The sequence below is a fragment of the Carcharodon carcharias genome, chromosome 1 (genome assembly GCF_017639515.1).
Source record: "Carcharodon carcharias isolate sCarCar2 chromosome 1, sCarCar2.pri, whole genome shotgun sequence".
Classification (NCBI taxonomy): domain Eukaryota; kingdom Metazoa; phylum Chordata; class Chondrichthyes; order Lamniformes; family Lamnidae; genus Carcharodon; species Carcharodon carcharias.
In genome coordinates, this window is record NC_054467.1 from 254,523,420 (window position 1) to 254,544,406 (window position 20,987).

Below are 20,987 nucleotides of genomic sequence, written 5' to 3' on the forward strand. Positions count from 1 at the left end.
CCCCCTCCACCCCCCCCAAACCCCCCACCCCCACCCCAGGGGCAAACAGTCATTGACCTGGTATTTTTAAAGAGGCACCCATTAATTGGCAGGGAAACACATTCCCTGTCTAATTTATGATGCTGGGCCGGCTTTCGAAACTGGAGGGCCAAACGCAGACATTCCAGACACAAAAAAACAGAAAGTGCTAGAAATACTCAGCTCCTGTGAAGATGCTGTCAGACCTGCTGGGTTTTTTCCCAGCACTTCCTGTTTTTTTTTTTTGTTTCAGGTTTCCGGCATCCGCGGTATTTTGCTTTGAGACGAGGCTGCAGTAAAGGGTAAGTAACTGCGAGGATGCTTCAACACAGAGGCGTCCCCTCGTCAAATTTAAATAAAAAGCAGGGAAGCAAAAACCAGGGCATCTCTGTGGAGGCCGGGTGGGGTGGGGGGGGGGTGTTGGGGCAGTTGTGGGGGGGGTGGTTTTTGGCTGCACCCCAACCCAGGCAGGCAGGGAGGGCCAGAAACGCTGGCATCCTGTCCTGGAACTGCATGCCCAGCTCCAGGCAGTTATAACCCTAACTGGCTCCCTGCCTTGTGGGGACGGGTAGCGTTGCTAGCCCCGGACCCGCCTTGGTAAAAGTGGCTGTCGTCGAGAACAGAGTCAGGGAGTGGGCACGCCAGCTGGTGCTAGTATTTATGCGGCTGTCCACCTCTAAACTCAACCTCCCTTCCCATCTCCATAGCTTCGCCTGATTTTGCTCTGTCTCAGCTCATCCGCTGCCGAAGCCCTCACTCATGCTTTTGTTCCCCCTTGACTCAATTATTCCAATATCCAGCCGCTGGCCTCCCACACTCTACCCTCCATAACTTTGAGGCCATCCAGAATTCTGCTGACTACGTCTTATCTCGCACCATGTGGGAGCTACAGGAGGGAGGACACGGCCAAGCCCAGTCTTCTCCTCTCCCAGCACAGGCAACAGGAGTAGTGGCTGATGTTTGCTTCCAACTGTTGCCCTGTCGGTGTCACTCCAGATTAATGGTAGACTGGTTGCTATTCGAGAATGTCCTAGCTTCATGCAACTTACATACGAGCTAGGAGCAGGATAAGGCCACTCGGCCCTTCAAGCTGGCTCTGCCATTCAGTAAGATCTTGGCTGACTGTAATCTTCCCGCCTACCCCAGGTAACCCTTCACCCCTTTGTTTATCAAGAGTCTATCTACCTCTGCCTTGAAAACACTCAAAGACTCTGCTTCCACTGCCTTTTGGGGAAGGGAGTTCCAAAGACTCACTACCCTTTTTAAGAGAAAAAAAATTCTTCTCATCTCTGTCTTACATGGGCAACCGGGGTCCCTAGTCCTATTTTCTCCCACAAGAGGAAATATCGTCTCCATAACCTCTCCTCATCCACCCTCTCAAGACCTCTCAGGATCTTATATGTTCCAATCAAGTTGCCTCCAACTCTTCCAAACTCCAGCGGATACAAGCCTAGCTGTCCAATCTTTCTTCATAAGGCCCATTCCTGGTGTTGGTTTAGTAAACCTTATCTGAACTGCTTCATACACATTTGCATTCTTCCTTAAACAAAGAAACCGATACTGTACTCAGTGTTCCAGATGTGGTCTGACCAGTATCCTGTACAACTGAAGCATAACCTTCCTACTTTTATATTCAGTTCCCCTCATAATAAATGGTAACATTTCTATAAGCTTTCCTAATGACTTGCTGTACCTGCATTCTAGCCTTTTGCAATTCATGCACTTAGGACACCCAGATCCTCCTGAATCTCAGAGCTCTGCAACCTCTCACCATTTAGATAATATGATTCTTTTTTTATTCTTCCTTCCAAAATGGACAATTTCACATTTGCCCACATGATACTCCATTTTCCAGATCTGTGCCCACTCGCTTAACCTATCCATGTGCCTTTGTACCCTCCTTATGTCCTCTTCATAACTTACTTTCCTGCCTATCTTTGTGTCGTCAGCAAATTTAGCAACCGTACCTCCAGTCCCTTCATCCAAGTCGTTTAAATAAATTGTAAAAAGTTGAGGCCCCAGCCCTGATCCCTGTGGCACACCACTCATTATATCCCGCCAATCAGATAAAGATCCATTTATGGCCACCCTCTGTTTCCTGTTAGCTAGCCAACCTTCTATCCATGTTAATCCTATGCTTTTTATTTTCCACAATAACCTTTGATGAGGCGCCTTATCAAATGCCTTCTGAAAATCGAAGTACAGTACATCCCTTTATCCACAGCACATGTGACTCCTTCAAAGAACTCCAATAAATTGGTTAAACATGATTTCCCCTTCACAAAACCATGTTGACTCTGCCCGATTGCCTTGAATTTTTCTAAGTGCCCTGGTATAATATCTTTAATAATAGCTTCTAACATTTTCCCTATGACAGATGTTAAACTAAGTAGACTGTAGTTTCCTGCTTTCTGTTTCCCGCCCTTTTTGAATTTGCTCTTTTGATCCTCATCAACTTTAACTATCAGTATTTAAAGTTGACAAGGTGCCAGGACCAGATGAGATGCATCCAACGATATTCAAGGAAGTGAGAGTGGAAATTGCAGGGGCACTGGCCATAATCTTTCAGTTTTCCCTAGACTCAGGAGGATGCCAGAGGACTGGAGAATTGCAAATATTATGCCCTTCTTCAAAAAAGGTTGTAAGGATAAGCCCAGCAATTATAGACCAATCCATTTAACCTTGGTGTTGAGGAAGCTTCTAGAAACAGTTTTTTGGGATAGAATTAATAGTCACGTGGAAAAATGTGGGTTGATTAGAAAGAGCCAGCATAGATTTGATGGAGTTTTTTGAAGAGGTAGCAGAGAGGATTGATGAGGGTAATGCTGTTGATGTGGTGTACGTGGAATTCCAAAAGGCATTCAATACAGTGCCGCACAGCAGACTTGTGAGAAAAGTTATATCTCATTGAATAACAGGGACAATAGCAACTTGGATACAAAATTGGCTGAGTAATAGGAAACAGTGAGTAATGGTTAATGGATATTTTTCAGACTGAGATAAGATTTGTAGTGGAGTTCTCCAGGGGTCGGTATTGGGAGCCTTGCTTTTTCTGATATATATGAATGATCCACATCTTGGTTTGCAGAGGACAATTTCAAAGTTTGCAGATGATACAAAATGTGAAAGCATTGTAAAGTGTGAAGAGGACAGTGTGGAACTTCAAAAGGACATAGACAAGTTGGTGGAGTGGGCAGATAGGTGGCAGATGAAGTTCAATGCAGAGAAGTGTGAGGTGATTCATTTTGATAGGAAGAACATGGACAGACAATATAAAATAAGGGGTACAACTCTTAAGGGTTTGCAGGAACAGAGGGACCTGGGTGTATTTGTGCATAAGTCATTAAAGGTGGCAGGACAGGTAGAGAGAGCAGTTAATAAAGCGTACAATATCCTGGGCTTTATTTATAAGGGCATAGAGTACAAGAGCAAGGAAGTTATGCTGAACTTGCATAGGATACAAGTTAGACCTCAGCTAGAGTATTGTGTACAATTGCGGGCGCCACACTTTAGTAAGGATGTGAACACATTGGAGACAGTGCAGAAGAGGTTTACAAAAATGGTTCCGGGATGAGAAACTCCAGTAATGAAGATAGATTGGAGAAGTTGGGACTGTTCTCCTTGGAGAGGAGAAGGCTAAGAGGAGATTTGATAGAGGTGTTCAAAATCATGAGGGGGCTGGACAGAGTAGATAGGGAGAAGCCGTTCCCACTTGTAAAAGGATCGAGAATGAGAGGGCACAGGTTTAAAGTGATTTGCAAATGCAATGTGAGAAAAAACATTTTCACACAGCGAGTGACTTGGTTCTGGAATGTACTGCCTAGACGTATAGCGGAGGCAGGTTCATTTCAGGCATTCAAGAGGGCATAAGATGATTATTTAAATAGAAACACTATGCAGAGTTACAGGGAAAAGGCAGGAGAATGGCACTGAGTTATAATGCTCATTTGGAGAGCTGGTGCAGTCACGATGGACCGAATGGCCTCCTTCTGCACCGTAACAATTCCGTGATTCTATTTTCCTTTCCCGAATCCAGGGAATTTTGGAAAATTAAAACCAACGCATCAACTGTCTCACTAACCATTTCATTTAAGACCCTAGGATGAAGTCCATCAAGACCCGGGGATTTGTCAGCCTGCAGCTCCAACAGTTTGCAAAGTGCCACTTCCCTGGCGATTGTAATTTTCTTGAGTTCCTCCCTCCCTTCCAGTTCCTGATTTACGGCTATTCCTGGGAAATTACCTGTATCCTCTGTCGTGAAGACTGATGCAAAATACCTGTTCAGTCCATCTGCCATCTCCTTATTTTCTAATATTAATTCCCGAGACTCACTTTCTATAGGATCAACACTCACTTTATTAACTCTTTTTGTCATTCTTTGCTGTTCTTTATATTCTGTCCAATCTTCTGACCTGCCACCCGTCTTTGCATAATTATATGCTTTTTCTTTAAGTTTGATGCTGCTATTATTAATTATTTTAGTTAGCCGCAGATGATGGGTCCTCCCCTTGGAACTTTTCTCTCTTGTTAAAATGTCTCAATTCTGTGCATTCTGAAATGTCCCTTTAAAAGTCTGCCACTGCAGAGGGGTCCCAACCCCTTAGCACACCACGTACCCAAGTATTTTTGTGAGTGGCCAACGCAACCCCTCTCGTGCGCTCCATCCCCAAACCAGCCGTTTTATGTCTCCTTGTATGAGCCATTCTTGAATTTTTATTTCCTCACCTTCGACTCACCTCTCTTAAAGCTCCATGTTAAGAGAGTAGTTCCACCTTGTGTGAGCTCACGATTGCAGGTGGACAGGAGCTGATACCCTTCCCTCACCCAGTGTCCATACTGTAGCTGGCTAGAGGCTGGGTGTCACTGGACAATGGTGAACAGCAGCAGGTACTTCCTTTCTCCAATCAGACTAGAGCAGTGATTGAACCCTGCTGAATGACCCTGACATCTCCAGGAATTAATCACCAAGACACCAGCTAGGAGTAAAACCCAGGAGAAAAATCAAAGGTATGTTCATTAAAAAGATAGTGCTTGTCTTTTTTTTTTTCATTTTCCTTTTGCACTCTTACCTGTTAGTTATAAAAATCTTGGAGACAAGGTGAAAAAACGCTGTCTGACTGACAGTCAAGCATCATCCAGCTGCTTTCTGGGAAGGTGGGCAGCATGAGCATGGCCAGCTTTGGTACGGCAAGTGGTTGGTCAAACAGTGGCAAACACCCAAGGCTTGAATTGTGGATCTCGATCCTTCCAAACTTGGGTTGTTTCTGGGGAAAGCGTTTTGAGCTTAGCCCTGGCTGGGCACAGGTCTGTTAGTGGTGCTGATGGTGGAGGGAGACAGGCTCAGCGGGTAGTGCCCTCGCCTTCTGAGTCTGCAGACAGTGGGTTCAAGGCTCACACCTGCACTTGATCTCATGTTATCATTTGACACCGTGCATTAACTGAGGGAGTGCTGCAATACCTTGTGCCATCTTCCACATGAGATAAGGCGGATATAAAGGATCCAATGGCACTTGAAAAGGAGCAGGAAAGATCAATCAACCTGATTACTCTGTGTGGGATTGTCCTGTGTGCAAATTGGCTGCTCTATTTCCTACCTAACAATGACTATACTTCAAATTGTCCCTGGGGATCCCCTGACAATGTGCAAGACTTTCTTTGACATGACACACATAAAATATTTTAGCTTAAGTGGAATTTATGAATATTTATAGCATTGGTGGTAGTTTATCACAAAGCTAGGTGGGTCTAAACTTTTTTTTCTCTTGCTTTTTTTTTCAGAACTGGAAATGACGCAGTTAGATAAAGAAAACGAGCTGCTTCAGCTTAAGAAGGAGATTGAGGATCTGGAGGAATATAAAGTAAGTGAACCTCTTGGCCTGAGTAAAACGTTTCAGCTAGGCAGGCTTTCTTTCTTAAGCCACCTAACTGAAGCTTAGTTTGACAGTGTAGTGGTCGCCTGACTGAACAAGTAATCTAGAGAATGAGAGTTCAAAGCTCACTACCTCAGTTTTAAAAAATTTGGAAGCACAAGACTGGTCTCAGTGTAAGCGCCCATGAACCGAGCATTCTGATGACAGGTCATCGACCTGAAACGTTAACTCTGTTTCCCTCCTCAGATACTGCATCACCTGCCCCGAGCTTTTCCAGCATTTGTTAAATTTTTATTCCAGATTTCCAGCATTTCCACAGTATTTTGCATTTCACCTTGAAGCTGTTGGCTTGCCATAAAAACTCAGTCACCAATGTCCTTCGGGAATGAATCATGTGAATCTGGGTCTATAAGTGACTCCAGTCCCACACCAAGGTGCCTGTCTCTTAACTGCACTCAGACGTAACCTGTCAAAATACTGAGTCGTCTCAAATTGGTATCAGGGCAATGGAAACTGGGCTTTACCAGCAGTACCTGAGAATGTTTTTATTTAAATGTCTTTAAAGATTCATGGATAGATTCTCAACACAAGTGGAATAAGTACTGCAGATGCTGAAAATCTGACACTAACTCAGATTTTTAAGTGCATTCATGGGATGAGGGCTTCACTGCATTTATTGCCCATCCTTAGTTGCCCTTGAGAAGGTGGTGGTGAGCTGCATTCTTGAACCGCTGCAGGTCATGTGGTGTAGGTACACCCATAGTGCTGCTAGAAAGGGATTTCCGGGATTTTGACACAGTGACAGTGGAGGAACGGCGAGAATTTTCCAAGTCAGGATGGTGGCTGATTTGGAGGGGTACTTCTAGGTGGTGGTGTTCCCATCAATCTGCTGCCCTTGTCCTTCTAGATGGTAATGGTCGTCGGTTTGGAAGGTGGTGTCTAAGGAGTCTTGGTGAGTTCCTGCAGTGCATCTTGTAGATGGTACACACGGCTGCCATTGTGCACCAGTGGTAGAGAGAGTGAATGTTTGTGGGTGTGGTGCCAATCAAGCGGACTGTTTTGTCCTGGATGGTGTCAAGTTTCTTGAGTGTTGTGGGAGCTGCACTCATCCAGGCAGGTGGGGAGTATTCCATCACACTCCTGACTTGTGCCTTGTAGATGGTGGACAGGCTTTGGGGAGTCAGGAGGTGAGTTACTCGTCGCATGATTCCTAGCCTCTGACCTGCTCTTGTAGCCATAATATTTATATGGCTAGTCCAGTTCAGTTTCTGGTCAATAGCAACCACTAGTATGTTGATATTGGGGGATTCAGTGATGGTAATGCCATTGAACATCAAGGGGCGATGGTTGGATTCTCTCTTGTTGAAGATGGTCATTACCTGACACTTGTCAGCGCAAATGTTACTTGCCACTTGTCAGCCCAAGCCTGGATATTGTCCAGGTCTTGCTGCATTTGGGCATGCACTGTCTCAGTATCTCAGGAGTCGCGAATGCTGCTGAACATTGTGCAATCATCAGCGCACATCCCCACTTCTGACGATGGAAGGAAGGTCATTGATGAAGCAGCTGAAGATAGTTAGGCCGAGGAATCTAGCCTGAGGAACTCCTGCAGTGATGTCCTGGAGCTGAGATGACTGACCTCCAACAACCACAACCATCTTCCTTTGTGCGAGGTATGACTCCAATCAGCAGCGAGTTTTACCCCGATTCCCATTGACTCCAGTTTTGCTAGGGCCCCTTGATGCCACACTCAGTCAAATGCTGCCTTGATGTCAAGGGCAGTCACTCTCACCTTGCCTCGAGAGTTCAGCTCTTTTGTCCATGTTTGAATGAAGGCTGTAATGAGGTCAGGAGCTGAGTGGCTCTGGCGGAACCCAAACTGGGCATCAGTGTGCAGGTTATTGCTAAGCAAGTGCCGCTTGATATCACTGTTCATGACCCCTTCCATTACTTTACTGATGATCGAGAGTAGACTGATGGGGCGGTAATTGGCCGGGTTGGATTTGTTCTGCTTTTTGTGTACAGGACATACCTGGGCAATTTTCCAATAGCCGGGTAGATGCCAATGTCGTCGCTGTACTGGAACAGTTTGGCTATGGGCACGGCAAGTTCTGGAGCACAAGTCTTCAGTGATATTGCTGGAATGTTCTCAGGGCCCATAGCCTTTGCATTATCCAGTGCCTTCAGCCTTTTCTTGATATCACATGGAGTGAATCAAATTGGCTGAAGACTGGCATCTGTGATGCTGGGGATCTCCAGCGGAGGCCAAGATGGATCATCCATCTCGGCACTTCTGGATGAAGATTGTTGCAAATGCTTCAGCCTTATCTTTTGCACTGATTTTGCACTCCATTACTGAGGATGGGGAATTTGTGTTGCCTCCTCCTCCAGTGAGTTGTTTAATTGTCCACCACCATTCATGACTGGATGTGGCAGGACTGCAGAGCTTAGATCTGATCCATTGGTTGAGAGATCGCTTAGCCCTGTCTATCATTTGCTGCTTTTGCTGTTTGATATGCACATAGTCCTGTGTTGTAGCTCCACCAGGTTGACACCTCATTTTTAGGTATGCCTAGTGCTGCTCCTGACATGCCCTCCTGCACTCTTCATTGAACCAGTGTTGATCCCCTGGCTTGATGGTAATGGTAGAGTGGGGGATGTGCCGGGCCATGAGGTTACAGATTGTGTTTGAGTACAATTCTGCTGCTGCTGATGGCCCACAGCACCTCATGGATGCCCAGTCTTGAATTGCTAGATCTGTTTGAAATCTATCCCATTTAGCACTGTGGTAGTGTCACACAACACAATGGAGGGTATCCTCAATGTGAAAGCGGGATTTCATCTCCACAATGACTGTGTGGTGGTCACTCCTACCGATACTGTCATGGCAGGTTGGTGAGGATGAGGTCACGTATGTTTTTCCCTCTTGTTGGTTCTCTCAACACTTGCCGCAGACCCAGCCTAGCAGCTATGTCCTTTAGAACTCAGCCAGCTCAGTCAGTAGTGGTACTACCGAGCCACTCTTGGTGATGGGCATTGAAGTCCCCCATCCAGAGTACATTCTGCACCCTTGCCACCCTCAATGATCCCTCCAAGTGATGTTCAACATGGAGGAGCACTGATTCATCAGCTGTCGGAGGGCAGTACGTGGTAATCAGAAGGAGGTTTCCTTGCCCATGTTTGACCTGATGCTATGAGACTTCATAGGGTCCAGAGTTGATGTGTTACCAGTGTGGGCAGATGAACAGTATTTAAAGAGGACTAGTGATGGGGAGGAGAAAAGATGGGAGGGAAGGAAGGGGAAAAGAGGGGAGGGAAAGTAGGGGAAGGGAAAAGAGGGGAAGGGGTAGGGGGAGAGGAAGGGAGGGTAAGGTGGGGGGAAGGGCAAAGAGGGAAGGGGAAAGGAGGGGAAGGTCCTTGAAGGTGGCAGGACAGGTGGATAAAATGGTCAAGAAAGCTTATGGAATGCTTTCCTTTATTGGACAAGGTATTGAACACAAAAGCAGGGAGGTAATGATGGAAATATATAAAACGCTTGTTAGGCCACAGCTGGAATTTTGTGCACAGTCCTGCACGGGAGACTGATAACGAAGGTAAGAGCCTATGGGATCCAAGGCAATTTGGCAAATTGGATCCAGGCAGGAAGCAGAGGGTGATGGTCAAGGGGTGTTTTTATGACTGGATGCCTGTGTCCAGTGGGATTCCACAAGGATTGGTGTTGGGTCCCTTGCTGTTTGTGGTATATATAAACGACTTAGACTTGAATGTAGGTGGGTTGATCAGTAAGTTCATGGATGACACGAAAATTGGTGGGGTGGTAAATAGTGAGGAGGATAGCCTTAGATTACAGGATATAGACTGGCTGGTCAGTGGCAAATGGAAGTTAATCCAGATCAGTGTGAGGTGATGTACTTGGGCAGGACAAACAAGGCACGGGAATACATAATGATTGGTAGGACCCTGGGAAGTACCGAGGATCAGAGGGACCTTGGTGTGCATGTCCACCGGTCCATTAAGGTAGCGGGACAGGTAGATAAGATGATTAAGAAGACATATAGGATACTTGCCTTTATTAGCCAAGGCATAGAATATAAGAGCAGGGAGGTTATGCTGGAATTGTATAAAATGCTGGTTAGGCCACAGCTAGAGTATTGCTTACAGTTCTGGAATCCGCATTATAGTGATTGCACTAGACAGAGTGCAGAGGAGATTTACCAGGATGTTGCCTGGGCTGGAGAGTTTTAGTTATGAGAAGAGGTTGGATACATTGGGGTTATTTTCCCTGGAGCAGAGGAGATTGAGGGGGGACATGATTGAGGTGTATAAAATTATGAGGGGCCATAGATAGGGTAGACAGGAAGGAAGTTTTCCCCTTGGTGGAGCGATCAATAACCAGGGGGCATAGATTTAAGGTAAGGGGCAGGAGGTTAGAGGGGATGTGAGGAAGAATTTTTTTCACCCAGAGGCTGGTGGGAATCTGGAACTCACTGCCTGAAAGGGTGGTAGAGGCAGAAAGCCTCAACATTGAAGAAGTATTTGGATGTGCACTTGCGATGCCATGACATACAAGGCTATGGGCCTAGTGCTGGAAAATGGGATTAGAATAGTTAGGTACTTGTTTGACCAGCGCAGACTCGATGGGCCAAAGGGCCTTTTTCTGTGCTGCAGACCTCTATGACTCTATGAGTTCTGGTCACTACAATACAGGGAGGACATAAGGAGGGGTGGGAAGAGAGGGTAGGGCTAACACACAGATACACACAGGGACAGAAGCAGAAAGGCTCCCATTCCCCCACTTGCTCCCTCTCCCCATTCCCGCACCTGCTCCCTCTCCCCAATCCCCCACCTGCTCCCTCTCCCCATTCCCCCACCTGCCTCTTCCCGCTGTTCCATTCGCCACTTGCCTGGATGAGTGCGGTTCCAACAACACGCAAGAAGCCCAACACCATCCAGGACAAAACAGCCTGCTCAATCAGCACCCCATTCACCACAATAAACATTCTCTCCCTCTACCACTGATGCACAGTGGTTGCAGTGTGTGTGCCATCTATAAAATACACTGCAGCAACTCACCAAGGTTCCTTCAACAGCACCTTCCAAACCCAAAATCTCTACCACCTCGAAGAACAAGTAGACACATGGGAACCGCCGCCTTCAAGTTCCCCTCCAAGTCACACACCACTCTGACTTGGAAATGTATTACCGTTCCTTCACCGTCACTGGGTTAAAAAATCCTGGAACTCCCTCCCTAACAGCACTGTGGGTGTACCTACACCACATAAGACTGTGGCAGTTCAAGAAGGCAGCTCACCACAAAGGCAATTAGGGATGGGCTATATACGTTGATCTTGTCAGTGACACCCACATTCCGTGAATGAATATTTGGAAAAAAAAAAACCCATTCCACTCAATCTTTCCTCAGTCATTGCACCTCTTCTCAGACAAAAATATCTAAAATTTCACACAGTAAACGGAGTTGCGGCGCAGATCAGACATGAACTGTCTGACTGCTTACACAGGCTTGAGCTGCTGAATAGCCTCCTCCTCCTCGTTCTGTGCCGGGGTACATTATGGAGCCACTGGGAGGCGCCTGTAGAACCGGACTGTACCTGGGGCCGTGTTGGCCATGGAAAAGAAGCATAACAAGCCGTACAGAGCGAAATAAAGATAAGTCATTGTGAAACAAGTGGGTTTTTGTCCTCCCCCCATTAGGAACTGCGGGAGCAGCAGCTGGCCAGAATCAGCGAACTGGAAAACCTGGTGATGGATGCCCGGGCTAAACACTCTCAGTGCGTCCATGACCTCAAACTCAACTTCAACAAGGAGAAGGCTGACTACAAACAGAACGCCAGGCGGATGGTGAAACAGCTGGAGAAAGATGCAAACAAGGTGAACAGGAAAGGGCTCGGGACTTCAAATTCCAAAACTACACTGAAATAATGCAGCCAGGCGATTTTTATATAGGGAGCATTTATCAATGTCAATATTCATGAGGTTTTCCCGTCGCCCTTTTCCCCTGCTTCTCTCCCCCACTTTCTCCTCCCATTCTTGTTGAGATGTGATTCAACAGAGGCAGTCGCCTTCCCTAATCCTGTTCCCATGCTTCACCTGTGGGCCGTGTGTATGTGTGTGTGTGTGTGTGTGTGTGTGTGTGTGTTGTCAGACTATTCAACTTTAGAGGGCACCACAATTGAGTGATACCTCCTCGGGTGCAACCCTTCAGCAGTGACTGATCCCCTGCCTTCCCTCTCCTCACCTCAACCCACCCGGAGGTGCTGTGGAAAATTCTAGCTCTTGGCTGTAACGAGTCGGTTAAGCTGCAGGCCGGGGATGGAGCCTGGGCCTTTCCTGATTAGTGTCAGCAACACACTGAATGGGATCAGCCAACTCAGACGTCAGCTGGGGATGAAGCCTGAGCCTCTCCTGCTTAGCGAATGTCATAGAGTCGTAAAGTTATACAGCACAGAAAACAGGCCCTTTGGCCCATTGTGTCCGTGCCGGCCATCAAGCACCTTTCTATTCTAATCTGGTTTCCCTGCCAGCAGCACTGTAAAGTGGCCCCTAATTAGGCCGTTAATTATCTTACTTGGCTGCCTGCTCCAAGGAGGTGAGCAGTCTCCCCGCATGGGACTGCAATGGGGAGCTGATCCAATGCAGATCCCTGCAATTTTACCAGCTGCCCTGCTTCCTGGGAGCCGGTAAAATCCTGGGCGTTGTAACTGCTTCTACGCACCCATGGTGAAGTTTGGCAAACCCTCGGGTGTAGAGTCGAGGCCCAAAGTGCAGCACACAACACAAACCAGTGAAGCTCAACGCAAACTGGAGGAACAGCACCTCATCTTCCGACTAGGCACTTTACAGCCTTCCGGACTGAATATTGAATTCAACAACTTTAGATCTCAAACTCCCTCCTCCATCCCCACCCCCTTTCCGTTTCTTCCCTCTCCCTTTTCTTTTTTCCTATGATTTATATAGATTTTTCTTTTCCCACCTATTTCCATTATTTTTAAATGTATTCCACCCATGGTTTATTTCACCCCACCCCGACTAGAGCTACCTTGCTTGTCCTGCTATCCATTCTTAATTAGCAGATTCTTTTAGATAATATCACCACCTTCAACACCTCTTTTTTCTTTTGTCTGTGACATCTTTTGGTTATCTCCTCCTATCACTGCTTGCTTACCCCAAAAACCACCGCCCCCCCCTCCCCCCAAACCAGCTTATATTTCACCCCTTTCCTATTTGTACTTAGTTCTGTTGAAGGGTCATGAGGACTCAAGACGTCAGCTGTGCTCTTCTCCGCCGATGCTGCCAGACCTGCTGAGTTTTTCCAGGTATTTCTGTTTTTGTTTTGTATTTCCAGCATCCGCAGTTTTTTGTTTTTATCTTAAAAAGAGTGGCTCTGTAGACATTGTAAATCAAGAAAACCAATGAGCATTGGTTTTAAAATCCTGAATATTGAGGATGAAGGAGCAAGCTAACAGACGTCTCCAAGTTAATAATACGAACTGTGCCCTCTGTCTGCCCCACAGGAGGCGGTCTGCTGCCTGATTGAGCACATCGAAGCGATCAAGGTGGAGAACCAGCAGCTGCGGGAGGTGCTGGTGTGCTTGATCCGACGATCCCGAGTCCTCCGCAAGCAGCAGGAGGAGCTGGAGACACAGCACAAGGAGCTGCTCCGGGAGAGAGACTACTGCACCAAGTTGAGGACACTGCGGTACCGGAAGCAGCTCAGCGAATACGTGGAGCCAAAGGCCAAGGTGCAGCCAAAGGTCGAGGAGGAGCCGGACCTCAAACAGCAGCCAAAGAACAAGGAGGAGCCGATAATCAAGGAACAGCCGAAGGTCAAGGAGGAGCCAGAGACTGAGGAGTCGTTGGAGTCCAGGGAGTTGTCAGAAACTAAGGAAGAGGCGACGCTCGGGGAACAAGAGGATGAGGATCTAGACAGTGACGAGCTAGAGGACTGAGCTAGAGCTAGAGAAGCTGGAAGAGACTGGGCTAGAGAACAGAGAGAAATTGCCAGAACCATGAGGTTTACAGGCAACACTTTACCCATTTAACCAGCTTCCTCTCCAGTGTAAATATGACCCAAGGAAGATGTCGGAATCATTGTTTTCCAGTTTTTTTTTCCCTTTTCAAAGTTCTGCAACTTAGTTTATGTCTCCACCAATGCATATTAAACTGATGTATGGTACAGCCTCTAGTATGAGTAATTTCTTTTAAAAAAATACACCACCCTCCAACCAAAGTACACACATTCATTTTTCTACAATGTAGCTCTCTCTCACATTTGCTTTTGGAAAGTTGCAAAGCTGTATTTAATGCTCAGAAGATGGTGATGGGATGCCTTCTCAAAAAGATTTTAATTTTTTTTCATAATTCATTTTTGGGATGTAGGCATTGCTGGCAGGCGTGACTTATTGCCTATCCCTAGATGTCCTTATAGCCGAGGCCATTTCAGAGCACAGTTAAGGCTCAACCACATTGGGCCCCTTGTTGTTTGTGGTGTATATAAACGATTTAGACTTGAATGTAAGAGGGTTGATCAGTAAGTTCGAGGATGACACGAAGATTGGTGGGGCGGTAAATAGTGAGGAGGATAGCCTTAGATTGCAGGGGGATATAGACGGGCTGGTCAGATGGGCTGATCAGTGGCAAATGGAATTTAATCTGCATAAGTGAGGGGTGATGCACTTGGGCAGGACAAACAAGGCATGGGAATACACGATGAATGGTAGGACCCTGGGAAGTACCGAGGATCAGAGAGACCTTGGTGTGCATGTCCACCAGTGCCTTAATGTAGTGGGAAAGGCAAATAAGATGGTTAAGAAGGCACATGGGATACTTGCCTTTATTAGCCAAAGCATAGAATATAAGAGCAGGGAGGTTATGCTGGAATTGTATAAAATGCTGGTTAGGCCACAGCTAGGGTATTGCGTGCAGTTCTGGAACCCGCATTATAGGAAAGATGTGATTGCACTAGAGAGAGTGCAGAGATTTACCAGGATGTTGCCTGGGCTGGAGAGTTTTAGTTATGAGAAGAGGTTGGATACATTGGGGTTATTTTCCCTGGAGCAGAGGAGATTGAGGGGGGACATGATTGAGGTGTATAAAATTATGAGGGACATAGATAGGGTAGACAGGAAGGAACTTTTCCCCTTGATGGAGGGATCAGTAACCAGGGGGCATAGATTTAAGGTAAGGAGCAGGAGGTTTAGAGGGGATGTGAAGAAGAATTTTTTCACCCAGAGGGTGGTGGGAATCTGGAACTCACTGCCTGAAAGGCAGAAACCTCATAACATTTAAAAAGTATTTGGATGTGCACTAGTGATGCCATGACATACAAGGCTATGGGCCTAGTGCTGGAAAATGGGATTAGAATAGTTTGGAATAAAAGCAAAAATACCTGGAAAAACTCAGCAGGTCTGACAGCATCTGCGGAGAGGGATACAGTTGACTTTTTGAGTCCATAAGACATAGGAGCAGAAATTAGGCCATTCGGCCCATCGAGTCTGCTCCCCCATTCAATCATGGCTGATAGGTTTCTCAACCCCATTCTCCCGCCTTCTCCCTGTAACCTTTGATCCCCTTACCAATCAAGAACCTATCTATCTCGGTCTTAAATACACTCAATGACCTCACCTCCACAGTTTTCTGTGGCAATGAATTCCATAGATTCACCAATCTCTGGCTAAAGAAGTTTCTCCTCATCTCTGTTCTAAAAGGTCTTCCCTTTACTCTGAGGCTGTGCCCTTGGATCCTAGTCTCTCATACTAATGGAAACATCTTCCCCACATCCACTCTGTCCAGGCTTTTCAGTATTCTGTAAGTTTCAATCAGATCCCCCCTCATCCTTCTAAACTCCAACGAATATAGACCCAGAGTCCTCAAACGTTCCCCATATGTTAAGCCTTTCATTCCTGGGATCATTCTTGTGAACCTCCTCTGGACCCTCTCCAGGGCCAGCACATCCTTCCTGAGTTATGGGGCCCAAAATTGCTCACAATATTCTAAATGTGGTCAGACCAGAGCCTTATAAAGCCTCAGCAGCACATCCCTGCTTTTATATTCTAGTCCTCTTGAAATAAATGCCAACATTGCATTTGCCTTCCTAACTACTGACTCAACCTGCAAGTTAACCTTAAGAGAATCCTGGACTAGGACTCCCAAGTCCCTTTGCACTCCAGATTTCTGAATTCTCTCCCCATTTAGAAAATAGTCTATTCCTCTATTCTTCCTACCAAAGTGCATGACCTCACACTTCCCCACGTTGTATTCCATCTGCTACTTCTTTGCCCATCCTCCTAACCTGTCCAAATCCTTCTGCAGCCTCCCCGCCTCCTCAATACTACCTGCCCTGCCACCTATCTTTGTATCATATGCAAACTTAGCCAGGATGCCCTCAGTTCCTTCATCTAGATCATTAATGTATAAAGTGAAAAGTTGTGGTTCCAACACTGACCCCTGCGGAACTCCACTAGTCACTGGCAGCCATCCTGAGAAGGACCCCCTTATCCCCACTCTCTGCATCCTGCCAGGCAGCCAATCTTCTCACCATGCTAGTACCTTGCCTCTAACACCATGGGCTCTTATTTTACTGAGAAGTTCTGATGAAGAGTCACACGAACTCGAAACGTCAACTGTATTCCTCTCTGCAGGTGCTGTCAGACCTGCTGAGTTTTTCCAGGTATTTTTGTTTTTGTTCTAGATTTCCAGCATCCGCAGTATTTTGCTTTTAACTTAGAATAGTTAGATACTTGTTTGACCGGCGCAGACTCGATGGGCTGATGGGCCTTTTTCTGTGCTTATAGACCTCTATGACTATGACATTGCTGTGGTTTTGGAGTCATGTGCAAGCCAGACCGGGTAAGGACAGCAGATTTCCTTCCTTAAAGCAAATGAATGCATTTAATTGCATCATAACTGAGGAGCTTGCTAGGTCACATCACAGGAACTAAGAGCAGAAAGCTGAAATCTTCTTTTGGGATAATTGATGGTACATTTTCATGTGCCAGCCCGCAGATCTCCAGACTAATTGTGCACAGTTTTACATGCTGTCCTGGTGGAGCCTGTACCATAACCACTGGATTGCTCATCTAGTGCCACCACCACCGCCACCACCATAGCACTATTGTACCCCAAAATGAAAATTACACTGTTACAATAGTTTTAAGAGTTCAAATCACCAATGATGAACATCATTCAATCCATCTTTATTCATCCAATTAGAGAGACCCTAATATCCCTGCAGTCTAGCACCTATTATATTCCAGAATTATTTCAGGGTTTTCACCTCCGCTACTACATCTAGTTGCTTATTTAATCATTGTGTGCGATGAATTACATGATATCAATGTTTAAATTCTCTTTTGAAGACAACAACTTGCATCTATGTAATGGTTTTCACGATCACCCAGCAAAACTGAAATTGATGGGAATTGGGGAGAAAACTCTCCACTGGTTAGTCATACCGAGCACAAAGGAAAATATTTGTGGTTGATGGAGGTTAATCATCTCAGCTGCAGGACATAAATGCAGGAGTTCCTCAGGGTAGTGTCCTACCCCAAACATCTTGAGCAGCTTCATCAATGACCTTCCCTACATCATAAGGTCAAAAGTGGGGATGCTCACTGATGATTGCACAATGCTCAACACCATTCTCGACTCATTAGATACTGAAGCAGTCTGTGCCTAAATGCAGCAAAACCTGCAGATCATTCAGGCTTGGGCTGATAAGTGCAAATAACATTTGTGCCACATTAATGCCAGACAATGAGCATCCCCAACAAGAGAGAATCTAACCACCTCCCCTTGACATTCACTGGTATTACCATCAACATTCTGGGGCTGACCACTGACCAGAAACTGAACTGGACTAGCCATATAAATACAAGAGAAGGTCAGAGGCTGGCAATACTGTGGACAGTAACTTACATCCTGACTCCCCAAAGTCTGTCCACAATCTACAAGACACAAGTGTGATGGAATATTCTCCACTTGTCTGGATGAGTGCAGCTCCCAACAACACTCAAAGAGCTTGACACCATCCAGTACAAAGCAGCCACCTGATTAGCACCAATTCCACCACATTAAACTCCCTCCACCACTGATGCACAATGGCAACAGTGTTGTAGCATCTACAAGATGCACTGCAGTAACTCCTTCAACAGCACCTTCCAAATGCATGACCTCTACCACCTAGAAGGAGAAGGGCAGCAGATGCAAGGGAACAACACTCAATGCAAGTTCCGCTTAAACCACTCACCATCCTGACTTGGAAATATATCGCTGTTCCTTCACTGTCGCTGAGTCAAAATCTTGGAACTCCCTTCCTAACAGCACTGTGGGTGTACCTACATTGCAAGGAGTGCAGTGGTACAAGAAGGTGGCTCACCACCACCTTCTCAAGGGTAGTTAGGGATGGGCAATAAAAGCCGGCCTAGCTAGTGACACGGATATTTCATGAAAGAATATAAAAATAGACATCTCAAGGCACTTTACAGCCAATGAAATAAAGTGCAGTCACTGTTATAATTAGGAAAAGCAGTAGCCAATATGTGCTCAGCCAACTCCCACAGACAGCAACGTGATAATGACCAGATAATGTTTTTTTTCTATGACTTTGATTGTGGGATAAATATTGGCCACAAAACTGTGAACAACTCCCTTACTCTTCGAAATTGTGCCATGAGATCTTTAACTTCCATCCGAGCACGCAGACAGGAGCTCAGTTTAACGTTACACCTGTGACAGTGCAGCACTCCCTCCACACTGCACTGGAATGTTAGCCTTGTTTTTTCTTTTGCTTAAGCCCTGGAGTAGGACTTGGACTCAAAACCTTGCAATTCAGAGGCAAGTGTGCAACCAACTGAACCACAGCCAACACTTTGGGCAGTATTAAGTGGAGGTGACAGGGTCTAACCTGCCCACTAGAGAGCCAACAAGAGCTCCGCATCACCTCTTTTTGGGATGGCCTGCTGACTTAACTGGGAAGCCGCAGGCCTTTCCCAGGATCAAAGGTCCTGGTGGTGGGAACACCACCTCAAGAGATGCCAGTCGCTTCAGAAGCCAGCAGCTGTGCATTGCTCAGCAGTGTCACCTGGAGAGCAGTGGGAGCTGCAGTAATGTGCCCACTGGAGGCACAGGATCACCGAGGTCGGTGTTGGCGGATAAGGGGTCGTGTAGTGGGGGTCATGGGGGAGGGGTGTTGGGGGCAACGGGAGAGGGGTGTGGCTGTCAGTGGGTCCCTCGATCAGGCACTGAGCGCCTTTGAATGAGTGACACACCCCCCCACCCCTGGCAAGTCCCCTGCCTCCCGCTGGGTAAATACCTGTGACAGTGGAATGAGGCCATTAAGTGGGCATTAAATGCCCATAAAGGCCTCAATTGGCTGGGAAGGCCATCCACAAGCCTTCCTGTGCTGACTCATCAGGACAGAGGCAGGAAAGTGGCAGTAGCCCCACCTTCCTCCCACTTAAATGCCCCCAAGCCACCAAATGCACCTCTGTGGAGGGTAGAAACGAGCCTGTGCCTCCCAGTTCCACTCCCATAGTTTAAAGTGATAAGACAGTTAAACAGTTACATACTTGTAAAAAGTATTATTTACATCCAAGATGCATGGAAGAGGAGGACACGGAGACAGGTAGCGACGCCCAAGGAGAGAGAAAGACTCGGTTGACAGACAGCAGCACCTAAAGGAGTGGGAGAGAAGTGAACCCGGAGACAGACAGCAGCACCTAAAGGAGTGGGAGAGAAGCGAACCAGGAGATAGCAGCACCTAAAGGAGTGGGAGAGAAGTGAACCAGGAGACAGACAGCAGCTCCTAAAGGAGTGGGAGAGAAGTGAACCCGGAGACAGACAGCAGCACCTAAAGGAGTGGGAGAGAACTGAACCAGGAGATAGACAGCAGCACCTAAAGGAGTGGGAGAGAACTGAACCAGGAGACAGACAGCAGCTCCTAAAGGAGTGGGAGAGAAGTGAACCCAGAGACAGACAGCAGCACCTAAAGGAGTGGGAGAGAACTGAACCCGGAGATAGACAGCACAGACATAGGTCTGTGGCTCCAGAGCGGACCAACCACATTCTGAGAAAAATCTAAGTGTGATGTCACAGGGAAACACGTAGTTGATTGGCTGGTGATTATTTTTCGCATTTATCTTTAAAAGCTTGGATAATTTTAGTAATTTGAAGGTTTTATTAGAAGTGGTAAGGTTTACCAATAGCAGTAAAGCTTATGAGATTGGTTGGTAATATACTGGCATGGATTGAAAATTGGCTAATGGACAGAAAACGGAGAGTAAGAATAAACCAGTCATTCTGAACTGGGCTATTGGGTACCGTGAGGATTAGTACTTGGGCCCCAGCTATTTATAATCTCCAACAATGATTTGGATGTGGGAGACAAGTGTAATATTTCCAAATTTGGTGATGACATAACACTAGGTGGGAATGTGAGTTGTGAGGAGGATGTGAGGTGGGGGGGCGGGGGGGTGGCAGGGCCTGCTCACCGACATGTAAAATGGTCCGATTTTATATTGCAGAGCTGATCTCCCTGAGGCAGCACTTAGTTCCGTTGTTTTCACACCTCTTTGAAATGCGAACCCTTCCAAATATAAGATCTTTCATGTTTCCACCTTGTCTTTGCTTTTGGGTTGATAAAAAAAAATCTCCCTTCTAAATACCTACAAGATGCAAACATGTTTCTTGATACCTCTGACTCCCCTTTGACATTCAAACAAACTCTCAACTTATCAAAAATGCAAGTTTTAGATCTAGCCCATTTACTTTTACCTCAACCTAACACCACTATCCTTTTCATGTTTTAAATCCCCCAAACAATGTCTCCTATTAATCTCTGCCCAGCTTAATTATTGTAAAAAGGCTGTGTGTGTGTGATTTAATCTCCAAAAACATTTTAAAATAATCTATTTCCCACAAAACTCACAATGGTTGATTTATTATAAAACAAAACTTTAGTAAACAAGTTGCAAGAACTGGTTAACATCCCAGTTTTAATCTGGAAGTGTAATTATCTATCCCTTTTAAAATACCCCACCACACACACACATACACACACACAAACAATTAGGGTCTCTACAG

The 20,987-nt window shown here is 46.2% G+C and overlaps 1 protein-coding gene across 1 annotated transcript in view; it reads left to right on the plus strand.

Moving 5' to 3' along the window:
* Positions 1 to 14,011, plus strand: part of ccdc166 (coiled-coil domain containing 166) — an 88,094-nt gene extending 74,083 nt beyond the window's left edge. Inside the window, exons 6-8 of the mRNA XM_041198087.1 lie at positions 5,797 to 5,876; positions 11,601 to 11,777; positions 13,421 to 14,011. Coding sequence (XP_041054021.1) covers positions 5,797 to 5,876; positions 11,601 to 11,777; positions 13,421 to 13,855 — 692 coding nt within the window. The 3' untranslated portion in view covers positions 13,856 to 14,011. The remainder of the gene's footprint in view (positions 1 to 5,796; positions 5,877 to 11,600; positions 11,778 to 13,420) is intronic.
* Positions 14,012 to 20,987: the final 6,976 nt, after the last annotated feature.